Here is a 26795-nt window from a genome sequence, read left to right on the forward strand (position 1 = left end):
AGAGAAGCCCATACACCACAACAAAGAGCCCATGTGCCGCAACAAAAGATCCCACATGCCTCAAGGAAGATGCTGCGTGCCACAACTAAGACCCAACGCAGCCAAAATTAAAATAAATAAAATAATAAATCTTAAAAAATAAAAATGAATATACTGCTCCTAAATTTCTCTCTTTGTCCTTTTTAGTAAAGCTTCTTCAGGAAGCTGGTGATGCCAACCTCCAAAGTGAGACAGCTCCTTCACACTGAGCCCCGTGGTCTCAGTAGTTTCTTGGTTTTGCCCTTCCCAACCCCACACATGAACTTTGGTGACCAGCAGTCTTGAGGTGCTCTTTGTTGTCCCTGAATAACTTTTCATTTTGGGGAGCAGCTTTGAAGCTAGTTGGCCCAGCATCAAAATCTGACCCAGCACTCTCTCTTAATTTCATTTTAGCTATTATAACTAATAATAATCAAGGGATTGTATATTTCACTTTTCTCTTATTGGTTTGTATTTCTTTATGCATCCGTTGAAACAATTCCCCAGGAGTTAGGTCCATCAATAAATTCCATCGATAACTTTTACCTTCAGTCATTTATCTCAGCATAGCTGCTGCCCTACACCATGATTGATCATGTGGCCACCCAGGAGTCAAAGGTTCCTCATACCCTGCCCTGTTGCTCATCCTTTCACCTCCTAAACTACATGCTTCTGTGAGCCTGTGTCATTCTACTGAATTCCACATTTTATGACACTAAATGAGAGCTACTTTCCTCCCTGACATCCATCAGATCTGATACCAGCAATTTAGTTCACTTCTGACACGAACAACCTGGAGTTAACATCAGATTCCACAGGTTTAAGGGTTTGATCCTGCAAGACTACCCTCACTTCAGGCACCAGCCACAAATAGGGTGCCCAGGCTACCCACATTTCTGCCCAGCCAACTACGAATTCAGGACTTCCCACGACCCCACTTTCGGGGGGGGGGGGAGATTTTCCCACAAACCCACTAGAACGACTCACAGAACTCAGGAAAGCACTTTACTTACTGTCACCGTTTACTATAAAGGATACAACTCAGGAACACCCAAATGGAAGACATGTATAGCAGAATGTATGGGGGGGAAGGACACAGCGCTTCCGTGTCCCTCAGGCACATCATCCTCCTGGCACCTCAGTGTGTTCACCAACCTAGAAGTGCCTCTATTTCTTCTTGAATCAATTTGTGTTCCTTTCTGTTTTCTCTAGGAATAATTTTCTTAGCTTTCAGTTTATTGACATAAAGTCTTAATATTTCTTTATCTTCTTAATATCTGCTGTGTCTGTAGTTTTGTCCCCGTTTTCATCCCTAATACTATTTATTTATGCCTTCTCTCTTTTTCCCTTGGTTGTTTTTCCATAAAGTGTGTCAATTATGTTACTCTTTTTTTTTTTAACATCTTTATTGGAGTATAACTGCTTTACAATGTTGTGTTAGTTTCTGCTGTATAACAAAGCGAATCAGCTATACATATATCCCCATATCCCCTCCCTCTTGCGTCTCCTTCCCACCCTACCTATCCTACCCCTCTCGGTGGTCCATATATATGGGATCCATATATATGGGTTAGCATACGGTATTTGTTTTTCTCTTTCTGATTCACTTCACTCTGTATGACAGACTCTAGGTCCATCCACCTCACTACAAATAACTCAGTTTCGTTTCTTTTTATGGCTGAGTAATATTCCATCGTATATATGTGCCACATCTTCTTTCTCCATTCATCTGTCAATGGACACTTAAGTTGCTTCCATGTCCTGGCTGTTGTAAATAGTGCTGCAGTGAACAATGTGGTATATGACTCCTTTTGAATCATGGTTTTCTCAGGGTATATGCCCAGTAGTGGTATTGCTGGGTCATATGGTAGTTCTATTTTTAGTTTTTTAAGGAACCTCCATACTGTTCTCCGTAGTGGCTGTATCAATTTACATTCCTGCCAACAGTGCAAGAGGGTTCCCTTTTCTCCACACCCTCTCCAGCATTTACTGTTTGTAGATTTTTTGATGATGGCCATTCTGATTGGTGTGAGGTGATACACTGTGGTTTTGATTTGCATTTCTCTAATGATTAGTGATGTTGAGCATCCTTTCATGTGTTTGTTGGCAGTCTATATATCTTCTTTGGAGAAATGTCTATTTAGGTCTTCTGCCCATTTTTGGATTGGATTGTTTGTTTTTTTGATGTTGAGCTGCATGAGCTACTTGTATATTGGAGATTAGTCCTTTGTCAGTTACTTAGTTTGTAAATTTTTTCTCTTTTCTGAGGGTTGTCTTTTTGTGTTGTTTATGGTTTTCTTTGCTGTACAAAAGCTTTTAAGTTTCATTAGGTCCCATTTGTTTATTTTTATTTCCATTTCTCTAGGAGGTAGGTCAAAAAGGATCTTGCTGTGATTTATGTCATAGAGTGTTCTGCCTATGTTTTCCTCTAAGAGTTTTCCTCTTAGAGTTTCCTCTAAGTGTCTGGCCTTACATTTAGGTCTTTAATCCATTTTGAGTTTATTTTTGTGTATGGTGTTCGAAAGTGTTCTAATTTCATTCTTTTACATGTAGCTGTTCAGTTTTACCAGCACCACTTATTGAAGAGGCTGTCTTTTCTCCATTGTATATTCTTGCCTCATTTATCAGAGATAAGGTGACCATAGGTGCATGGGTTTATCTCTGGGCTTTCTATCCTGTTCCATTGATCTATATTTCTGTTTTTGTTGCAGTACCATACTGTCTTGATTACTGTAGCTTTGTAGTATAGTCTGAGGTCAGGGAGCCAGATTCCTCTGGCTGCGTTTTTCTTTCTCAAGATTTTTTTGGCTATTCAGGGTCATTTGTGTTCCCAAACACACTGTGGAATTTTTTGTTATAGTTCTGTGAAAAATGTCATTGGTAGTTTGATAGGGATTGCATTGAATCTGTAGATTGCTTTGGGTAGTACAGTCATTTTCACAATGTTGATTCTTCCAGTCCAAGAACATGGTATATCGCTCCATCTGTTTGTGTTTTCTTTAATTTCTTCATCAGTGTCTTATAGTTTTCTGCATACAGGTCTTTTGTCTCCTTAGGTAGGTTTATTCCTAGGTATTTTATTCTTTTTGTTGCAATGGTAAATGGGAGAGTTTCCTTATATTCTCTTTCAGATTTTTCATCATTAGTGTATAGGAATGCAAGAGATTTCTGTGCATTAATTTTGTATCCTGCAGCTTTACCAAATTCATTGATTAGCTCTAGTAGTTTTCTGGTGGCATTTTTAGGCTTCTCTATGTATAGTATCATGTCATCGGCAAACAGTGACAGTTTTACTTCTTCTTTTCCAATTTGTATTCCTTTTATTTCTTTTTCTTCCCTGATTGCTGTGGCTAGGACTTCCAAGACTATGTTGAATAATAATGGTGAGAGTGGACATCCTTGTCTTGTTCCTGATCTTAGAGGAAATCCTTTCATTTTTTCGCCATTGAGATAAATGTTTGCTGTGGGTTTGTCATATATGGCCTTTATTATGTTGAGATAGGTTCCCTCTATGCCCGCTTTCTGGAGAGTTTTTATCATAAATGTGTGTTGAATTTTGTCAAAAGCTTTTTCTGCATCTATTGAGATGATCATATGGTTTTTATTCTTCAGTTTGTTAATATGGTCTATCACATTGATTGATTTGCATATGTTGAAGAATCCTTGCATCCCTGGGATAAATCTCACTTGATCATGGTGTATGATCCTTTTAATGTGCTGTTGGATTCTGTTTGCTAGTATTTTGTTGAGGATTTTTGCATCTATGTTCATCAGTGATATTGTCATGTAGTTTTCTTTTTTTGTGACATCTTTGTGTCATTTTGGTAGCAGGGTGATGGTGGCCTCATAGAATGAGTTTGGGAGTTTTCCTCCCTCTGCTATATTTTGGAAGGGTTTGAGAAGGATAGGTGTTAGCTCTCCTCTAAATGTTTGATAGAATTCACCTGTGAAGCCATCTGGTCCTGGGCTTTTGTTTGTTGGAAAATTTTTAATCACAGTTTCAATTTCATTGCTTATGATTGGTCTGTTCATATTTTCCATTTCTTCCAGGTTGTCCATTTTATTGGCATAGAGTTGCTTGTAGTAATCTCTCATGATCCTTTGTATTTCTGCAGTGTCAGTTGTTACTTCTCCTTTTTCATTTCTAATTCTGTTGATTTAAGTCTTCTGCCTTTTTTTCTTGATGAGTCTGGCTAATAGTTTATCAATTTTGTTTATCTTCTCAAAGAGCCAGCTTTTGGTTTAAGTGACCTTTGCTATTGTTTCCTTTATTTCTTTTTCATTTATTTCGGACCTGTTTTTTATGATTTCTTTCTTCTTCTAACGTTGGGGTTTTTTTCTTCTTCTTTGTCTGATTACTTTAGGTGTAAGGTTAGGTTATTTATTTGAGATGTTTCTAGTTTCTTGAGATAGGATTGTATTGCTATAAACTTCCCTCTTAGAACTGCTTTTGCTGCATCCCATAGGTTTTGGGTATCACGTTTTCATTGTCATTTGTTTCTAAGTACTTTTTGATTTCCTCTTTGATTTCTTCAGCGATCTCTTGGTTTTTTAGTAGCATATTGTTTAGCCTCCATGTGTTTGTATTTTTTAGTCTTTTTCCTGTAATTGATATCTAGTCTCATAGCATTTTGGTCAGAAGATACGTAATATGATTTCAATTTTCTTAAATTTACTGAGGCTTGATTTGTGACCCAAGATATGATCTATCCTGGAGAATGTTCCATGAGCAGTTGAGAAGAAAGTGTATTCTTTTGTTTTTGGATGGAGTGTCCTATAAGTATCATGTATGTCCATCTTGTTTAATGTGTCATTTAAAGCTTGTGTTTCCTTATTTATTTTCATTTTGGATGATCTGTCCATTGGTGAAAGTGGGTGTTAAAGTCCCCTACTATGATTGTGTTACTGTCAGTTTCCCCTTTGATGGCTGTTAGCCTTTGCCTTATGTGTTGAGGTGCTCCTATGTTGGGGGCATAAATATTTACAATTGTTATATCTTCTTCTTGGATTGATCCCTTGATCATTAAGTGGTGTCCTTCTCTGTGTCTTGTAATAGTCCTTATTTTAAAGTCCAGTTTGGGACTTCCCTGGTAGCACAGTGGTTAAGAATCTGCCTGCCAGTGCAGGGGATACGGTTTCAAGCCCTGGTCTGGGAAGATCCCACATGCTGCAGAGCAACTAAGCCAGTGCGCCTACAACTACTGAGCCGGTGATCTAGAGCCCATGAGCCACAACTACTGAGCCTGTGTGCCACAACTACTGAAGCCCACACGCCTAGAGCCCATGCTCTGCAACAGTAGAGGCCACCGCAAAGAGAAGCTCGTCTGCCTCAACAATGAGTAGCCCCCACTCGCGGCAACTAAAGAAAGCCCATGTGCAGCAGCAACAAAGACCCAAAGAAGCCAAAAGTAAATAAATTATAAATAAATTTTAAAAATAAGAAAATAAAAAATAAAGTCTATTTTGTCTGATATGAGAATTGCTACTCCAGCTTTCTTTTGATTTCCATTTGCATGGAATATCTTTTTCCATCCCCTCACTTTCAGTCTGTATGTGTCCCTATGTCTGAAGTGGGTCTCTTGTAGACAGCATATATATGGGTCTTGTTTTTGTATCCGTTCAGCCAGTCTTTGTCTTTTGGTTGGAGCATTTAATCCATTTACATTTAAGGTAATTGTCGATATGTATGTTCCTATTACCATTTTCTTAATTGTTTTGGGTTTGTTTTTGTATGTCTTTTCCTTCTCTTGTGTTTCCTGCCTAGAGAAGTTCCTTTAGCATTTGTTGTAAAGCTGGTTTGGTGGTGCTGAATTCTCTTAACTCTTGCTTGTCTGTAAAGGTTTTAATTTTCCATTGAATCTGAATGAGATCCTTGCTGGGTAGAGTAATCTTGGTTGTAGGTTTTTCCCTTTCATCACTTTAAAAGTATCCTACCACTGCCTTCTGGCTTGCAGAGTTTCTGCTGAAAGATCAGCTGTTAATCTTATGAGGGTTCCCTTGTATGTTATTTGTTGCTTTTCCCTTGCTGCTTTTAATATTTTTTCTTTGTATTTAATTTTTGATAGTTTCATTAATATGTGTCTTGACGTGTTTCTCCTTGGATTTATCCTGTATGGGACTCTCTGCACTTCCTAGATTTGACTTACTATTTCCTTCCCATGTTAGGCAAGTTTTCAACTATAGTCTCTTCACATATTTTTTCAGACCCTTTTTTTTTCTCTTCTTCTTCTGGGACCCCTATAATTCGAATGTTGGTGCGTTTAATGTTGTCCCAGAAGTCTCTGAGACTGTCCTCAAGCCTTTTCATTCTTTTTTCTTTATTCTGCTCTGTGACAGTTATTTCCACTATTTTATCTTCCAGGTCACTTATCTGTTCTTCTGCCTCAGTTATTCTGCTATTGGTTCCTTCTAGAGAACTTTTAATTTCATTTATTGTGTTGTCATCATTGTTTGTTTGCTCTTTAGTTCTTCTAGGTCCTTGTTAAATGTTTCTTGTATTTTCTCCATTCTATTTCCAAGATTTTGGATCATCTTTACTATCATTACTCTGAATTCTTTTTCAGGTAGACTGCCTATTTCCTCTTCATTTGTTTGGTCTGGTGGTTTTTTACCTTTCTCCTTCATCTCTGCATATTTCTCTGTCTTCTCATTTTGTTTAACTTACTGTGTTTGGGGTCTCCTTTTTGCAGGCTGCGTGTTCTTAGTTCCCATTGTTTTTCTTGTCTGCCCCCAGTGAGTGGGTTGTGTAGGCTTCCTGGTGGAGGAGACTGGTGCCTGTGTTCTGCTGGGTGGGACTGGATCTTATCTTTCTGACGGGCAGGGCTGCATCCATTGTTATGTTTTGGGGTGTCTGTGAACTTAGTATGATTTTAGGCAGCCTCTCTGCTAATGGGTGGGGTTGTGTTCCTGTCTTGCTAGTTGTTTGGCATGGGGCGTCCAGCACTGGTCATTGGGTTGAGCTGGGTCTTAGTGTTGAGCCAGAGATCTCTGGGAGAGCTCTTGCTGATTGATAATACGTGGGGCCACGAGGTCTGTGGTGGTCCAATGTCCTGAACTTGGCTCTCCCACCTCGGAGGCTCATGTCCGACACCCAGCTGGAGCACCAAGACCGTGTCAGCACACGGCTCAGAAGAAAAGGAAGAAAAGAAAAAAAAAATTAAAAAAAAATAAAAAGAAAAATTAAAAGAAGAAAAAATAATAAAATAAAAAAAATTTTTAAATAAAAGAAGAAGAGAGCAACCAAACCGATAAAGAAATCCACCAATGATAACAAGCATTAAAAACTAAACTAAGATAAACATAAAAATCAGAAACAAATCAATCACAGACAGCAAACCCCAAGTCTACAGTTGCTCCCCAAATCTACCACCTCAATTTTGGGAACATTTGTTGTCTATTCAGGTATTCCACAGATGCAGGATTCAAGTTGATTGTGGGGATTTCATCCGCTGCTTCTGAGGCTGCACGTAGAAATTTCCCTTTCTCTTCTTTATTTGCATGGCTCCTGAGGTTCAGCTTTGGTTTTGGCCCCGCCTCTGCATGTAGGTCGCCCTCAGGCATCTGTTCCCCACCCAGACTGGAGGGGGTTAAAGCAGCGGCTGATTAGGGCTCTCTTGCCATCTCAGGCTGGGGAGAGGGAGAGGTATGGTAGTCATAATTGGAATGCGGGGTGGCCTATGGTGGCAGAGGCCGGCATGACATTGCAACAGCCTGAGGCACTCTGTGTATTCTCCTGGGCAAGTTGTCCCTAAATCTCAGGACCCTGACAGTGGCGTGCTGCACAGGCTCTGGGGGGGTTGGGAGGGGTTGTGGGTAGTGACCTGTGCTTGCACACAGGATTCTTGGTGGCAGCGGCAGCAGCATTAGCATTTCATGCCCGTCTTTGGGTCTGAACTGATAGGTGCAGCTTGCGCCCTTCTCTGGAGCTTGCTTAGGCAGTTCTCTGCCTTCTATGGGCACACAGGGAAGGAATCCCCTTTCCTAGCGCACCCCGAAACAATGGTCTCTTGCCTCTTCGGCAGGTCCAGACTTTTTCCTGGATTCCCTCCTGGCTAGCTGTGGTGCACTAGCCCCCCTTCAGGCTGTGTTCATGCAGCCAACCCCAGTCCTCTCCCTGCGATCTGACCACCAAAGCCCGAGCCTCAGCCCCCAATGCCCACCTGTCCTGGTGGGTGAGCAGACAAGTGTCTCAGGCTGGTGAGTGCTGGTTGGCACCGATCCTCTGTGCGGCAATTTCTCTGCTTTGCCCTCTGCACCCTGTTGCTGCGCTCTCTTCTGTGGTTCCGAAGCTTCCCCCCAACTGCCCATCCCACCCCCATCTCACGAAGGGGCTTCCTAGTGTGTGGAAACCTTTCCTCCTCCACAGCTCCCTCCCACTGGTGCAGATTCCATCCCTATTCTTTTGTCTCTGTTTTTTCTTTTTTCTTTTGCCCTACCCAGGTATGTGGGGAGTTTCTTGCCTTTTGGGAGGTCTGAGGTCTTCTGCCAGCGTTCAGTAGGTGTTCTGTAGGAGTTGTTCCACATGTAGATGTATTTCTGATGTATTTGTGGAGAGGAAGGTGATCTCCGCGTCTTACTCCTCCTCCGTCTTGAAGGTCCCCCACTATGTTATTCTTTTTAAACTTTTACCTTTGTTTGTACTCTCTTTTTTATCTTTGTTTTCTGTTTTATTAATTTCTGGTTTTGTTTTTTACTTCCTTTGGACCCATCCCACCCCCAGTATTAGCATCTTAAGTATTTGAGTGTTACGTTAGTTGCATCCCACAAGTCTTAGTATCTGGTATTTTCATTATTCAATTCTAAGAATTTTTAAATTTTCATTTATTTTGACCATTTGCCTTTCTCCCTCTTTTTTTTCTTTTTTGCCTTCTTTTGAAATAATTGAAACGTTTTTTCTCATTGCAGTTTTTTTTTAATTTAATTATTGTAGGTGTTATATGCTCTGTTTCTCTTTATTAATGGCAAACTTTGAGATTTTAACATGAACACTCAGTGTTATGTTAATCGGAATCTTTAAAATACAGGTACTCTAAAAATGCTTTGACTCCTATCACCCCCATCATGGCTTACTTGTTATAGTTGTTCAAAATTTTGATAATCCCTCAAATTAGGTATATTTTATGTACTTGATTTTGCTTAAAATTACTCATAATTGCCATTTTAAAAAAGATTCACATTCGATTTTGTATCTTAGGTATTTCTTCTGGGATTAGTCTCCTTATTCCTAAAGTGTATCCTTACAAGTTCCTTAAATGAGGTGGCATTGTCTATTAGATTTCGTTCATCTGACAGTGTTTTAAATTTGTCCTTGTTTTTGAAAGATGGTTTCATTGGATATTAAATTCTATGTTGAAAGTTTGTTTTTCCTCTCCCTCTTTGCACATTATATTCTACTGTCTTTTGGTTTCCATTGTAGCCATTGAGAAGTCATTTATCACAATCACTCTAATTGTCATTCCTTGGCCAGAAATCTATTTTCATTCTGGCTATATATATGATTTTCTGTTTGTCTTTGGTGTCCTGTATTTTGACCGTGATTTATCTAAATGAGGGTTTCTTTATTTGTCCTGCTTGTGATTCATTGTGTTTCCTGAATTCTAGGGTTAATATTTTTCACTTTTTTCATTCTGGCTATATATATGATTTTCTGTTTGTCTTTGGTGTCCTGTATTTTGACCGTGATTTATCTAAATGAGGGTTTCTTTATTTGTCCTGCTTGTGATTCATTGTGTTTCCTGAATTCTAGGGTTAATATTTTTCACGTGTTGGAAAATTCTTAACCATCTTTCTAAATTTTACTTGCATCTGTCTTTTTTCTTTTTTATCCTCCTGAACTTTAATTAAACGTGTTACTCTGTCTTGCTCAGTCTTCCATATCTCTCAACCTCTTTTTCTATCTCTTTGTCTCTGTGCTGTATTCTGGTTGATTTATCTCCCACCTTATAAATTCTCTTTTTATCCATGTTTAATCCATAGTTAACCCTTCCTTTGACATTTTAATTTCAGTGGTCCTATAAATAGTCTTACTCCTAATTCTTCCTTTAATTTCCTTAAACGTATTAAACATACGCATTTTATATTCCTTCTCAGATAAATTCAATATCTCATGAGTTGAGGATTGAGGGTTTATTCCTCCAGGAAGGGTTTGTATTTTCTTTCACCAGGCACTTGAATTCACTGGCAACACAGGTTTACTTTAAGTTAAAATTCTCACTCTTAGTCTTTCTTTGGGCCATACAGATAACACGAGAGCCCCCAAACATCCTTGAAAACCAGCCAGTAGGTAGGAATTCACAGGGAGGCTTTTTTCCCCCTTCCTCCCTGGGCCTCGGCCAGGGCCAGGACAGACTACTTTCCTTGGCAATACAGATTTTGGTCTTGTTTTTTTCCTTTCTACAAGTTTTTGCCCTTTTAGGTCTAGCTTTTTGCAAGAGGATCTACCATCTTAATTCCAGCCCTTCTTGGACTTTGTCCCTCAACATGCACAGAGGTAAAACCAAAGCTCTAGGCCACCTTAGATCAGTAAACACTCCAAAGACAGCCAGATGTTTGAGTTTTACCACACTGGACTCTTGCTCACATTTTGTTCCCAGCCTCCAATGACTTCCCTTATTTTTATTTTTTTTTTAATTTATTTATTTTATTTATTTATTTTTAACTGCATTGGGTCTTCATTGCTGTGCACGGGCTTTCTGTAGTTGAGGCAAGCGGGGGCTACTCTTCGTTGCGGTGCACGGGCTTCTCATTGTGGTAGCTTCTCTTGCTGCGGAGCACAGGCTCTAGGCATGCGGGATTCAGTAGTTGTGGCTCGCGGGCTCTAGAATGCAGGCTCAGTAGTGGCGCACAGGCTTAGTTGCTACGCGGCATGTGGGATCTTCCCAGACCAGGGCTCGAACCCGTGTCCCCTGCATTGGCAGGCAGATTCTTAACCACTGCGCCACCAGGGAAGCCCCAACTTCCCTTATTTTTTTTGGCAAATTCATAGTCATGTATTGGATGTTATATAGCTATTTTATTTACCATTTGTAGACTAGTTTTGGAGTCCTAGTCTACAACACTGCCGTAAATAGAAATGTTTAAAAAAGATCACTGAACTAAAATTAAAATGAACAGATTGAGTGTGACAGTTATTACAGAATGTAACAACTGCTAGGCATATTAATGTAACTACTAGTAATGTAAAATAGGAAAATAATCCAGATCTTTTTTCTCTTTTACCAACAATTACCAATTATATCTAACCTACGTTAAATGATTTAAGTACATAGTATGTGCATAAATACTTTGTTTTAACCTTCATTGAAGCAATAAGATACTACTTTTCACATATCCTCATGAGTGTTAGGAAATTATATTTTTATGAATGTATAGATATATATATTTATAGGAAGCTATATTTTATTTAAAATTATGAATTAAACAAGACCTTTTAATTTAGAAAACAATTCTCAATGAATATATAGTTCATTGCCTATTTTGCAAGCCTATTTGACTTTGAAACATATGTATACTTTTTTAAAAAGTCATCTCATATCAAATAAATCCTTTTCAAGTCAGATTCAAATTATTTATTCTCATAGATCCATTTTGGGGGGATTCTACTTCCCACAGATTATTTCCATATAGATTATATTCAGCAAGTTTTAAAAATTGTGATAAGAGGGGCTTCCCTGGTGGCGCTGTGGTTAAGGATCCGCCTGCCAATGCAGGGGACACGGGTTCGAGCCCTGGTCTGGGAAGATCCCACATGCCGCGGAGCAACTAAGCCCGTGAGCCACAACTACTGAGCCTGCGCGTCTGGAGCCTGTGCTCCGCAACAAGAGAGGCTGCGATACTGAGAGGCCTGCGCACCGCGATGAAGAGTGGTCCCCGCTTGCCACAACTAGAGAAAGCCCTCGCACAGAAACGAAGACCCAACACAGCCAAAAATAAATTAATTAATTAATTAAAAAATAATAAAATAAAAGCTCCTTTAAAAAAATTGTGATAAGAAAAAAACCCCATAAATTTACCATCTTAACTATTGCTTAGTGAAAAGTTCAGTAGCATTAAGTATATTCCCATTGTTGTGCAACCAATCTCCAGAGCTTTTTTCATCTTGCAAAGCTGAAACTCTATACGCATTAAACAATAACTCTGCATTTTGCACTCCTCTTAGCCCCTTCCTGACAACCACCATTCTTCGTTTGTTTGTATGAATTGACTACTTTAGATACCTCATGTAAGTGGAATTATACAATATTTGTCTTTCTTTGACTGGCTTATTTCACTTAACATAATGTCCTTAAGGGTCATCCATGTTGTAGCATATGTCAGGATTTCCTCCCTTTTTAAGGCTGAATAACTTTCCATTGTATGTATATACCACATTTTGTTTATCCATTCATCCATTGATGGATGCCTGGATAGTTTCCACCTTTTGGCTACTGCGAATAATGGTACTATAAACACAGATGTACAAATATATCTTCAGCACTCTGCTTTCAGTTCTTTTGGGCATATACCCAGCAGTGGAGTTTCAGCAGGTTTTTAGTACTTAGCTGCTTCCTGCTGCTGCCAAACACACTTTGGTTTTCCATGTTGATAATATAGATATACTTTTAATAGCTTCAGTATATTTCATTATATAACTGGCCATAAATCTAACCCTTTTGTTAGTTACTTAGGGTATTATAAATAGTTTATTGTTATAAATGACACTTTATACATCGCGTCCATGTACATATGTTTTTGTATATTTGTGTGATAAATTACTAGAATTGCTGGGTCAGATGATCTGTATATTTTTTAAGCTTTTGATAGATACTGCCAAGTACAAAGCTCTAGCAATTTATGCTGCCTTTATAAGGCAATGTATGAGAATACCCTTTTCTCCACACCTTTGCTGTGATTTTCTTTTTAATCTTTGTCAATCTGATTAAAGCAAAATGTAGCTCACTTTTCAGCCATCATCGAGGGTGATTTTTTTTTAATGTTCATTTGAATTTGTATTCTGCCTTTTGTGATATCTTTGTGAACGAGGAAGATAAGCTGAATTATGCATAGGTCCAAGCCCTCAAAGCCAGCCTGGCTCAGTTAGTAACCAGTCACTGCCTCGAGTTAGTAAATGTATAATCTTTCAGCTGCATCAGGATGTTCACCAGAGGTGTGCTGTACACCACCATCCTCACACCTCCACTGGCAGTGCTTCGCAGTATGTAAACCCCAATAATCATGGCCTTTTCATGGGGCATTGCACCACCAGGCAGCGCTGGACCTGCTCTGTGTCACTCAGCCATCTCCTCAGCCTGCAACATGGGTCCTGTGCCCCCAACCTCAGCTCCAGCCCCAGGCCACTGGACTGTCCCCAGGGGGCTGACCTTATTCTCCACAGTGATGCTGGTGGACAGGGGCCGAGACCCGGGGATGAGACAGTGGAGGCCAGGCCATCTCAGAGTCTTTGCCTGTGCCACTGCTAGGCAAATTTTTGGCAGTATGTTTTATTGTATAACATAGGCAAGCATAATGTCCAATAGTTTTATTTCATTTTACATGTCCTAGATGTTAACATATTAATTTCTTAGTACACATTCATTGATCACTCACTATGTAGTAGGTCCCGTACCAAGTGCTAGAAATTCTGAGATTAAAAATATAGTCATTGCTCTCCAGCAGGTGAAGGTTAGCAGGGAATAGTGGAGAGATATATGAATAGATAATTATAATTGAATTTTAATAGTTTTAGTGAGAGGAATAATTAGTGTGATAGAAATAGAGGTGGGGTACTGTGGAAGCATGTGGAAGGGACTCTCTTGACGATAAGTATTCAGAGAATGCTTTCCAAAGGAACCATTGCCTAAGGAAAAAGTGGAACTTAGCCAGGTACTGCAAGGGGAAGAGATATTCTGGGTAGAGGGAAGGGGTGTACAGAGGCACAGGGACCTGTGAAAATATTTCATGTTCAGTAAATGAATTTTAAGCAGATAATGTGACTGTATATGTGGTGGTAAGAAATGAGGCAGGAAAGGGCCAAGTTATGAAGAGCCTCATACGCCGTGCTGAGGCATGTCTTAAATGTGGAAACTTATTACACATTCCTCACTTTGAGTATCAAAGAAAAAATAATTTTCCAAATTATTTAAATTTTTAAAAACATGCTTAAAGAAGAAAACTACCTTTTATTTCTTGATTCAGTTAAAAAGAATTGTCTTGTTTCTGCTAAGTAACTGCATTATTAAAATGTGTATGGCATTTAAACCAATCTTGAGAAAGCAGAACTGGAAAAAAGAATAGACATAGAACACCCACAAGTTGGTGGAATTGTGGTGAAGGAAAAATAAACCATGTGTATCAGTCTTTCATGTCTACTAGAAGAGGGGAAAACATATAATTTATTTTCACTTCCCAAGTGAAAGTTTACCATAATCAAAGCAAGAAAATAGCCCAAGATGCTGGTTTCCATTCCTTAAAGAATCTGTGTTTCCTTTGAGATTGAACATTTTCCATCAACAGCAAATAAAGTAGCCAAGCTGCTAGGGATTTGATATGACGGCTTAAAACCCTCTGCCTTTCAGGATAGGTCCAATCACGAGACAGATTAAACCACACAGTAATTTAAATAGAGGAATGTAATAAGAAGAATTGTTAAACTATAATAGGAAACTATAAAGACATGAAGAAAACTCTAAAGGGTACCCTAGGAAGGACAAACTTGGAAGGGGACCCACTTCCCAAGGCTGAGGTTCATATCTCACTGAAGAAAGTGTGGTGGCAGCTCATTGGATGGTGGAGGTCAGTGGGTTGCCTGGGCCAGAGCTGATCCTCAGTCACCAGGCAAGCAGAAGACAAGACAAACCTCCCAGGTCCAAGTGAGCTGTGGCTGGTGGGCAGGCACACAGAAGTTGTCAGGGCGCCAGGTGGCTGTGTGAGATATGAGTGTGCCGTGTCCGCATTAGGAGGGCCCAGTCACTGAGGCTGCCCACTCTGGGCGTGTGGCCGGGGAAGTGGGACACCAGATGTCCTCACATATCCACACCAGTGATCAGCCATGCAGAAGGAGCAAGAACACACAAAACACTGCACCTTGCCCACTACACTCCAAAACCAGGGAGGAGAAGCGCTTCCTCCTGCAGTGTCTCTCTGCTGTCCTCTCTGGCAAAGTTTTCTGGTGTGTTCACTATAAAAGAGAACATGCTTACGGTCCAGTCCATTTTCATAGACCACCTATGGAGTGATTTGGAGCTCAGTAAATAGATCAATAGATAACTGGCACAGGATCTGACTGTTTAAGACCCTGAACCTTTCACCTGTGTCTGGCTTTTAAATGAGAAAGAAATTAAAAAGCCCCTGACACCCAGGAGCTGATCTAGCTCTCAGCTCAGCCTCCCTGTCACTGTAGACTGATTGGATGCTCATAGCTGAGCCACGTTGCTCTGTAGAGCATAAACGGTCTCACGGGACCATCCACTCCAAGCAAGGTCACTGTGCAACCCACAAAATACCAAACACCCTCTTCCCTCAAGCTGCCTGGTATTTGTTTTTTTTTTTTTTTTTTTTGCGGTACGCGGGCCTCTCACTGTTGTGGCCTCCCCCGCTGCGGAGCACAGGCTCTGGACGCGCAGGCTCAGCGGCCATGGCTCACGGGCCCAGCCGCTCCGCGGCATGTGGGATCCTCCCGAACCAGGGCACAAACCTGTGTCCCCTGCATCGGCAGGCAGACTCCCAACCACTGCGCCACCAGGGAAGCCCTGCTATTTGTTTTTTAGAAGTATTCCTGTAAACAGGTTTTCACCTAAAATTTTATAATGAATCAAATAAGGAAAATTATAAATACATGTAGGCTATGGATAGCTGATGATTCATGACCAAAATCCCATTGTAGACTATTAAAGATAGTCATTTACAGATTATAAAACAACACAAGAAAAAATTTTAATGGAAAATATCCTGCTTTTGCGTGGTTGGGTGTTCTTTGAGTTTGATATGAACGAAGTAGCATCGGATCATTTCCCTTAACCTTTTTAAAAAGACTTCCCCAGAGTCTTACTCCCCCAGATTTTACTGTATTTGTGCACAATAAATCCTGTGAGAGAATTATTACAATTCCACAGTATCCATTCTGAAAACCAAACTTTTTTTGGAAACTCATTTATCGGCAAAATCAGATCTGAACCAAAGTGACCCTATTTAAGTTCTTTGAGTATATTGGGACACTCATATAGTTTGCTGCAGAAACATTAATGTATTTGATTATAGGGTGCTGCCCTGGATATTTCAAGTATGTGTGGTATGCACAGTATTACCTTTCTAAATTAAAAAAGAGAAAATCTGAATTCTGAAACACGTCTGCCTCTGAAGGTTTTTTTTTTTTTTTTTTTTTTTTTTTTTTTTTTTTTTTTTTTTTTTTGCGGTATGCGTAGCATCGGCAGGCGGACTCTCAACCACTGCGCCACCAGGGAAGCCCTGCCTCTGAAGGTTTAAATACGGATATAGACATATGTATGTATAGCATCCATGGCAGAGTGGTTTTAGAGGGCACTTTATTTGTAGCTATGTGAGTTGATGAATGTTAACTTATTGTGGTAATTTATTTTGCTGTTTATATATATATCAAATCATCATGTTGTACACCAAATGTTATATGTCAATTATATTTCAATAAAACTGGGGGTGGGGTGAGAAGGCACTTTAATACTGTGGACAGTTTTTAGTTTTGATAAATTAGTTCATGTAAACAAAACACAACAAAAAAACCAACCTCTAATTTTCTGGTAGCTTTCACTTTGTCCCTAGATTTGAGTTGGAGGTTAATGTAGGAAGTGTGACTATGAATGCATATATCTGTTGACTTCTTGTACCCACAAAATGAAGGCTAAAATAAATATAATAAGGATACCTATAGGCTATAGCCATGATCATTTATACAAGAAAAACAGAGCCTCTGAATGGAGGATTGCATAGATATACATGTATATAAAAAGTGATCAGTAGCAATATTCTTACACATTTTCAATGGGAGAAGTGCCAAGAGCAATTTTATTAGTTCTTATTTGCTTTGCATTTTGAGGGAACGTCAATACACATACCAGTGTTTTCAGAAGCAAAAAGCTTAATGATGTTTCCCACCTACTCATACCCCCTTAAAACCATTCAATGAAACCATTTAACTCTTTAATTATGGTGGAATAGAGCTGACCTCTTTTCTGCATGGTCATGAAGAAACATTTTACTTATTTATTAGCACACGAATTTTTTCTGGAAATTCATATTTTCAAGCTTAATGCAGTGATTATGTTTTGACTTGTAATCTTCCCTACCATTTTTGTTGTTGCTGTTCTGTACAGATTATCAACGCCTGATGACTGTGGCGGAAGGCATCACCACACTTCTGTTCCCATTTCAGTGGCAGCATGTTTATGTGCCCATCCTCCCTGCTTCTCTGCTACATTTTCTTGATGCTCCTGTCCCTTATCTGATGGGCCTTCAGTCAAAAGAAGGAACTGACCGTTCTAAGCTAGAACTTCCTCAAGAGGTAAAAACTTACAGTGAACGATGAAGCACTTGCTGTTGTTGATTTAGGTCAAGCCCACTTTTGTTAGATAGCATTGTCTTTGTCTGAACTGAGTCTCTGGCTATTCTGCATCTTCCAAGTAGGTCTAGGGCAGAGGCTCAGCCATAGAATGCAGATCCTGATTCCTGATGATTATTATATGACATAGTCATTAATTAAACATGGATCAAAACAGGACAGTGGCAAATTTTCACAGCTGTAAATTTGTGAAGATGGAGCAGTAGTAGTATTATCTGGGAGCTTTATTATTTTAATAACATTTTATTTCTTTTTCCCTATTCCTGTTATAAATTTTGTTTTTAAGTGGTACAGCCCAATTTTAACATCCTTCAAATTATTGTATTAATTGAGGTGAATTTGATTCTTGACCTCTACCAAATGAAAAGTAACATCTTTCAGCAAGCTAGGGATCATGGAAATATTAAATACTTTAGCAGTCTGTTTTCAGACGTAAGGCCAGTTATCAGCTTTTTCTAAATGTTAGCTTAGCTCTCTGGTTGAGATAAAAATTCTAACCCTTAGCTTTTAGTCTACCTTAAGATTACTGTGCTTTCTGTGTGCTATATTTTCAAATGTTGTTTCAGAAGAAAATAAACAGGAATTCTTGAAAGCATTTTGAATCTAATTTTTAGCTGTTGTTAATGGTACTCAGAATTGAAATGTAAAGCCTTTGAATTGAAATATTGATGAGAGTGCCATGGCCTATTAAAAAACATAAAATGGTTAATTACATTATATTATTCGCTGTTTAATTAGCACCTTTCTTAATAAAATCTTTCATGCTGTGCTTCACTCTTTTTTGTTCTTATTACCCATAGAGATTCTCATTTTAATAAATGAATTTAAAATAACACACTAAGCCACGGACGTTATACCCAGTAATGATTCTTGTAATCATCCACTGCTTACTTTATTCTAATGAATGTTTCCCTACGAAAATTAACATTTTTGTTCAGGGGCAAATAGCTTGATTCAGATCATATAAAATACACATGCAAACTGTTTTGATCTTTTTTGAGCTTGTGCACGTTCTCTGCTTCTCCCTCTCTCTTATACCTCTTTTTTCTAATACCTGAACTCTCATTTTCTCTTTTATTAAATTAATCTAAGTATCTTGTTAGTTCAAAGAAGTAAGTCCTTTAAATTTTTAAGGAAAAAGAAATAGACTAGCCAAATGCATTTTGTTTTCTTTCTTTTTTTTTTTGGCGGTACGCGGGCCTCTCACTGCTGTGGCCTCTCCCGCTGCGGAGCACAGGCTCCGGACGCGAAGGCTCAGCGGCCATGGCCCACGGGCCCAGCCACTCCGCGGCACGTGGGATCCTCCCGGACCGGGGCACGAACCCGCGTCCCCTGCATCGGCAGGCGGACTCTCAACCACTGCGCCACCAGGGAAGCCCATGCATTTTGTTTTAAAGACTTAAACAGTAAAAAAACAAAAAACAAAAAAAAAAAAAAAAAAAAAAAAGACTTAAACAGTGACATGTTTTAGCTTCTTGTTGAGTAACTGGTCTCTTTGCATGTTAATTAAATGATATATTTTTAGACACATAAATATTATCTTTCCATTTTTGCATGAGTAATAATTGTTGAGCAATTTTAAATGCCACCTTGATGTATTTGTCAGGAAATCTTTCTGTCTCTATGCCTGTGTGTATACTCTGACTCTAAAAATAAACAAACTTAAAAATTCTGAAAGCTGTTACAGTAATGTCCGTGATTTTCTAATTTTTCATTCACTAAACCAACACTATTTAATAAATATACATACTCATGTATTCATAGAGTAGAATAAGAAGAAATAACCTGAATCAGCTGTGAAAATAACACTGCTTCTGTATAGAAAGTATTCATTAGAGCATTACTGTTTTATAATAAAAGGCTAATAGCATATCACTTTGCTCTGGTTTCATTTTACAATGAGATGAAAGAATCTACTCCACAGAATTTGGAGGAGGAAGTGGGTATAAAAATAGTCATTTTAAAAAAGTGACTGGTAATACCCTCCCTTGCTTTGAAAACTGTAAAATACACTAATAGCTAAAAATAGTGAGAGGGCTTCTTAGAATAGTTGTGAAAATAAGTTTACAAAATGATTATTTTAAGAAGACATGATTTTAGTTGTTAGCTAACTAATGTAACTACATAGACTTATAATTAACTACCCACTCACTTGCCCCATGGTTCCAAAATGACAGGCACAGGTAGCGATTTGTTATATAGTTTTGGTCGGGGGAGCGGGGGAGAGTGATGGTGGAAGGATGTGGCACTGGGGATTAGTTGCATAGACTGTACCTCATTTTCTACCATTCTTGCTCATCTTTACACTGAACGGTAGACAAAAAAATCTAGGGAAAAACTGAAACAGCATTGCTTTTCTACTTTCTTTTTGTCATATCTTGCCCTAAAATTTTATGAAAATGTTAAATGTGCCCCTCTGGCTTACCCTTATACCAGCTTAACTTCAGCTATTGAGAAACCAGGACTCTTACCAAACATGAAGAGGGCTGTCCTGGACTCACATCCCTGGATACTTCTTCCTCTTGCCTATATTTTTAAGGTTCCACAAAATGACAATGTCCTTAAGCCTTATTCATTCATTCATCAAACAGTTGTATCATACACTACTAGTGTACAATATACGGGGAGACATCTAGAGAAAAATGTCACCTTTAAGAGGTGATTTCTGATTTCCAAAGTAAGACATTTACAAATATCAATAACACAGGCTAAAAAAAAACGAATAAGAGGAATGAAAGAACTAAGAATATATACAGAGGAAATCAAGATGCCTTTAGGATAGGAACATGGGAAGCCTTCATGGCAGAAGAGATCATTAAGCTTCAAGTCTTTGTCGCCTACTTTTGAGGGAATGTTTGTTGTTTTTAATTGGAAGTAATTACAGATGAAGGCTTCTGGGCAGTGTTAATCAGTAAAAATATAGAAATATTTAGTTCTAGGGACTTCCCTGTTGGTCCAGTGGTTAAGACTCCGCACTCCCAATGCAGGGAGCCTGGGTTCAATCCCTGGTGGGGGAACTAGATCCCACATGCATGCCACAACTAAAAGCGCCTGCATGTCACAACGAAGTTCTCGCACGAGGCAGCGAGGATTCCGCGGGCCGCAACTAAGACCCGGTGCAGCCAAATAAATAATTAAATATTTTTTAAAAAAGAAATAGTTCTAAAACATCATAAGATTGAGATGTTGAGTATATTTTTTATTCTTGAGTTCTTAAAATTTTTTTTTAATTTAATGGTATTAAAAGTGAGAAACTGACTTAGAATACTCTATTGTATGGAGTTCTTATCTGTTTTAGAAAAAGGGCTTTTTGGTTTTTCTTCAATAAATTTTTATAACACAAGTTTACATTCCCTATTTCTGCTTTGTAATAATCAAAGCCCCAATTCAGGCTCCTGTAAGTCAGCATAGGAGGGTGAGAGGGACTTGCGGGAACATGAAGACAGGCCCGTAGCTGTGGTGCTGGAACATCCACCTTGCCGCACATTTTTGGCTCAGCAGTGATTACATGAGCATAACAAGCTTTAAAATTTCCCCAAATGTATCATTTTTCTCTTTTCACAGGGGAAGGAGAGGTATAGAAAAGGATAGCAGGAAGGCATTAATGAAGGATACAGTACAAAATGTAAGTGGTGAGAGGTTGCTGGTTAACATTTAGATTAGTAAGTTAGTGAATTTTTTCTTCCGTTTTTAAAGACATTGAATCATCCATTTGAATTATGGTGACCTAGTTTCTCCCTTTAAGGCTTACAGTATATCCTACTTTCTACAGACTGTAGAAACATATATAAAGATGTGGATTTAAATAAAGCTGTAATAGCACTACTGTCTTCAGTAAGATGTGACTTCAGCTCTTACTCTATATAGAGAAAACTATTGACATTAGAGATGAGGCATAATGGAGAAGAAAAAAATCCCTTAAGCTACCAGGCTGTTTGAGGGTGTGTACCTGGAACAGGTGTCAGGAAGTCACCTACCTTCTTGGGCCTCAGTTTCTTCATCTGCAGAATTAAAGGGTTGGATTCAAAGGTTATTTTAGGCTTGAAGAATCACTGTTGATTCTGTTTTTGGATGGTGGAAAATCTTGAGTTTTTATCAATCTTAATTTGGAATTTTGCTATACTTCTTGCTCATCAGTATCTAATATGAAGAACAGGGATCAAACAGAAATAACAGAGACTTCCCTGGTGGCGCAGTGGTTAGGAATCTGCCTGACATTGCAGGGGACACAGGTTCAAGCCCTAGTCCAGGAAGATCCCACATGCCGCAGGGCAACAAAGCCCCCGTGTGCCACAACTACAGAGCCCATGCACCACAACTACTGAGCCTGTGCTCTAGAGCCCGTAAGCCACAACTACTGAGGCCCGCACGCCTAGAGCCCGTGCTCCACAACAAGAGAAGCCACCACAGTGAGAAGCCCGCACACTGCAATGAAGAGTAGCCTCCCCACTCACCGCAACTAGAGAAAGCCCGGGCACCGCAATGAAGACCCAATGCGGCCAAAAATTAATTAATTATTTTTTTTAAATTTGACACTAAAAAAAAAAAAGGAGAGAATAACAGAAGCCTAATTGTTTGCTCTCCTCTTTTCATCTTACCTTGGCATTCAGGATCAGAAGACAGTATGAATTCTCTCCTTGCTGACCTGGGGGCATTGTTGAGGGGCGGGGAGATGGGGAAGCATGAGGTGAGGCTTCCTATTCTGTTTATTGACTTCACCCCATGCCTTGTGTCCAGCTACTAGTCCAGTCAGGATCAGTTTTATGTGATGGACTACCTTGCCCCCCTCCTCCTCCCCAGTTTAGGAGCTTAGTTTTCCTTTACTCAGACAACCTTGTTCTAATCAAGAGGGTATGGACAGTAAAGGTAAAATACTGTTTTTGTATATACTGTCATCAAGTACCTGAGGGACAATGCAAATTTTAGGCAGGTACTTAGCCCCTTGAATTTTCTATATCTGAAAGATATTTAAAAGTCTTTTAATTCAAAATCCAAAGTGTAAACAAACTCAAAAAACATTTCCTCTTATTTCTGTCTCCTCTTTTCCGCAACTCAAAAATGTTCAAGTCAAGTCTGAGTTACCCAAGGGTTGGTCACTTCCCTTCTCTAGGCACTTGCCTCCACTGCTCTCTGCCTCCTGCTCTTCGTCCAGTGGCTTCTGAAATGGTTTTGCCATGTAAGAGGTTGAAGCTAAGTTTAGATAAAGTGAAAACTTGTGGGTTTTCTGTGGACTGGATTGCCCTTTGCCAGTTTCATTCCATTTTGGGATACTACAGCTGCTAAATTTTAGCAGTTATTGCGAATTCTACATTATAAACGGTGTTAGAGCGGTGGAATGGCATAGAAAGTTCAAGCTCAGTAAGCATTTTATTTTCCCCAGTGCCTAATTTGTAAGGTACTATGAGTCTGTGTGCTTTTACCTGTCTAAGGAAAGTCTGTTCGATGCCATGTATTACAGAGTTATATCCGGATTATAATAAACTGATGAGACCCAGGGGAAATGATTCATATGTATTAAATATATACTTATATATTCCCTCACATAGGGAAAAATGCTGGCAACAGAGATTTATTTTTAAAGAGTAAAATATTCTTAACCCTGAGAAGGTTAACATAAAAGGCAGTGCAACCTTTTCTTTATAATAGTTGATTTTGTTTATAATAGTTGGCAAGAATATTTTAGAACATAAAATTACTATAAAACCTTTGTATTTCTTAATTGATACTTTTAGCATTTTATTAAGTAAAAGTTTTTTTAATTAATTTTTTAATTGAAGTATAGTCGACTTACAATGTTGTGTTAGTTTCTGCTGTACAGCAAAGTGAATCAGCCATACATATACATATATCCACTCTCTTCTAGACTCCATTTCCATATAGGTCATTACAGAGCACCAAATAGAGTTCCCTGTGCTATACAGCAGGTTGTTATTAGTTATCTTTTATGTATAATAGTGTGTATTTGTCAATCCCAATCTCCAATTTAAAAACCTTTGTATTTCTTTTTCCTCTTTCAGGCTAATTTGTGTTTTGTGGATATTGACAACCATTTTATTGAGTTGCCTGAAGAATTTCCACAGTTCCCCAATAAAGTAGATTTTATCCAGGAACTCTCTGAAATTCTTCTTCAATTTGGGATCCCTCCTGAGGGCAGCCTACATTGTAGTGAGAGTGCCACCAAGCTAAAGAATCTGGTTCTGAAAGACTTGGTCAATGACAAGAAGAATGGCAACGTCTCTGCTAATAACATTAGCATGTATGAGTTACTGAAGGGCAACGAAACCATAGCCCGCCTCCAGGCTCTAGCCAAGCGGACTGGTGTGACCATGGAAAAAATGGACCTCTCTGCCTCTTTGAGTGAAAAAGAAAAAGATTTAAAACTGCAGTGTGAAGAGGCAGAACTAAGGGACTACCAGCTCAACGTACAGCTCCGAGAGGTCTTTGCTAACCGCTTTACGCAGATGTTTGCAGATTATGAAGCGTTTGTGATTCAGACTGCTCAGGACATGGAATCTTGGCTGACCAACCGGGAACAGATGCAGAACTTTGACAAAGTAAAAAGAAGCAGAGTTTCCCTTTTCATGGTTTTTAGTGGGCTATACATTACTGATTTTGTTAACTTTTTTAAAATACAGATTTTTCCGCCTCTCCTTTCCCTTTAAGAACTCTTTTTTACCAGTATTTTATACTATATAAAATAATTTCACTGGAAAGTATAAATCAACTAGCTCATTAAGCTGCTAATTGAATTATGTATTTAATTGCCTTTAACCTTATTTTTAACTTTTCTATACTTTGAAGATGTTTGAAATGAAACTTAAATTCCATGTTTTTCAAATCTGTTAATACTGTCTCACCTTGTACACATTTTATTTACTCATATTTTAGGATCAAGTCTAGTTAAATGAGGCCTATTCCTTTTCTAATAAATCCTTATTCTTATATTTTGTCTTCATCCTGCAATGAAGTCACAACTTCCCCATGTAAAGGTAACAGTTTACTTTCAGAAGGTAAATTTTTATCTCATCTTAGGATCAAAAGAGAGAAAAAGGGAGGTTTTATGAGAAAAATGAGTTTTTATGACTTTAACCCTCTGTTCCTAAGATTTTGGAAAGGGAAGACAGAAAACGACACTAACTTTTGATTGTCCTGCTGAAATTGAAGCTGCTTTCTAAGGTTTACTATAGAGTATTCTTCTGCCGGTTTTTCTGGACATATCCACCAATTTTTTTTTTCTTCCAGACAAAAGCACTTAGGGGTGTGCATTAACTCTTTCAGGTCACTAGGGTATAGTTCAGTGCCTCTGTGATTGCCAAGGCATGATATTGCTATTAGAATGAATTATGGCTTTTTGCTAAATAGTACCTTTGTATCATGAAAGACCTCTCAAAGGGGCTAATATGTTCTAAGAGGCTAATCTACAATCTTGGAGCATCTGACAAATAAGAATTAATAAAAAATTTTGTAAAGGTGGGTGGTATAAAAGATTATTTTCTGACTTCATCAGATTTTTTTAGATGAGTTATATAAACCACATTTAACAGTTAATTTCTGATGCACTTTATGTTTGAGAAAACTTCTTTAATAAATTAAGAAGCTTTCACCTCTCCAAATATGTTCTTGCTCTTAGTTTCCATTCTCATTAAGCTTAACCATTTTTCCACATTTTTTCCTAGCCAGCTTGGAACTAATCTGTGTATACTCATGATTTATCCTTGGAGCAATTCAAATTCTTATCTAAATCGAGCACTGGTGCTTTCTTCCTTCTTAATCTTTATGTAGCTTCAAACTATAAATGGAATTCTTTTTATATAACCCCTAGAGAAATGAAAGTTTCATGTTGGATTCCAGAAGGCTTGTAATCATCTCATTTTCACTAGGAAAATTTACAGGACTATCACATAGTAGTCCTGCAAGCCAAGTCTTTCCTGCCTTAAGTGATGTAGCCCACAAGGATCTAAATATCAAAAGCCAGACATTTGGTCCATTTAGGAAAAAAATGGCTGTTTGCTCTGTGAAAAGTAAAATTGCTATTTATCTGTAAAATATCTTTTGAAGAGGTGAACTGTTTCTGGAGATGACTGTGAACCTTTCTTTGGTGATTCGGATTTGTGTAACTCCATCTGAACTATGGAGGCACTTAAATTGAATAAGTGGATTTCTGTAAGGAAGTTTTTCAAAGCTATCCTAAATTTCAGAATTTATTTCCTAAATAAATATGCTAGGAGGAAGCTAGTGAGTATTAAGGAGAGTAACCTTAGGTCAGAACTTATCCTTCCACCTTTCCCCTTCTGGCTTTTGCCACATTGCACCTAATCAAAAGAATGAAAAGCAAAAGTAACCCCACAGCTGAAATAGTAATCCACTTCCAAATTTTAGCTAGTGTCACATTGTGGCTAGAATTCCTCTACACACATGGACCTGAAGAGCCAAAGGAAAAAAATGAACCCTTTGAATTAGAAACTGATTACAATTTACTGAACCGTTCCATGCAAGCAGAAAGGCTGGTAACAGGACCATGTGGCTGGTTGTACATGTTTTCCAAAGGCTTGGCTTGCTTTGGATGGTTTTTCAGGCAGTGCTTTTTTTAGTTGTTAAGGCCCAAACTATTCTTTCAGCACAGGTCTGGATGGAGTTTGATCTTTAACTAATACTCATCCATCAGTTTTTAACTGGGGGTCCTAGGAAAACATCCCCCTGAACCAAAGATTTTACCCATAAGCACAAATTCCACGTTGTTGGATTTTTTAAGGTTATTGCTTATGTATATCTTATTATTGTATCAGTTAGTCACCTCGATGCCTTATGACTTGGAGGTATTTGGCACAGGCTAGGAATAGAGAGCAGAAGAAATTACAGCTCACTGGGGAAAGGGGTCAAATTTAATGCTAAGTGAAGAGAATGATTGATGATCATGTAGCAACTGATCCACCATCTTTCATTAATGATGCCCTTTTTTCTGCATAATGGTCATGAGGACCAGAACGTAAATCAATTTTGAAAGGTGGGATCAGTGCTGAAGAACTAAGTGACCTAAATTCTATGACTTTAGAAGATAGGAAGAAGAAGTGGAGTTTTAAGGATTTTTAAATTTCAAGCATCAGTTTTGTGTGTTATAAGATTGTGAAAAGGAATGATCTTAGCAACAGATAATTTTTGGATTTATCATGTAGTATTGAGATGGTCTCTTTGCACTAATAATTGCCTAATT

At 38.6% G+C, this 26795-nt stretch overlaps 1 protein-coding gene across 7 annotated transcripts in view; it reads left to right on the plus strand.

The window, feature by feature from the left end:
• The window catches only part of DENND5B (DENN domain containing 5B), a 212911-nt gene that overhangs the window by 120633 nt on the left and 65483 nt on the right, over positions 1 to 26795 (plus strand). For 6 of the 7 annotated variants that reach the window (XM_073788864.1, XM_073788867.1, XM_073788868.1 and 3 more), the window contains 2 exons: positions 17340 to 17527; positions 23602 to 24138. In XM_073788864.1, the coding sequence (XP_073644965.1) occupies positions 17340 to 17527; positions 23602 to 24138 (725 nt within the window). Of the gene's footprint in view, positions 1 to 17339; positions 17528 to 23601; positions 26791 to 26795 lie in introns of those variants that run through there. The other variant, XM_073788869.1, reaches the window with a different exon arrangement.

Source organism: Tursiops truncatus, chromosome 11 (genome assembly GCF_011762595.2).
Source record: "Tursiops truncatus isolate mTurTru1 chromosome 11, mTurTru1.mat.Y, whole genome shotgun sequence".
Lineage (NCBI taxonomy): Eukaryota > Metazoa > Chordata > Mammalia > Artiodactyla > Delphinidae > Tursiops > Tursiops truncatus.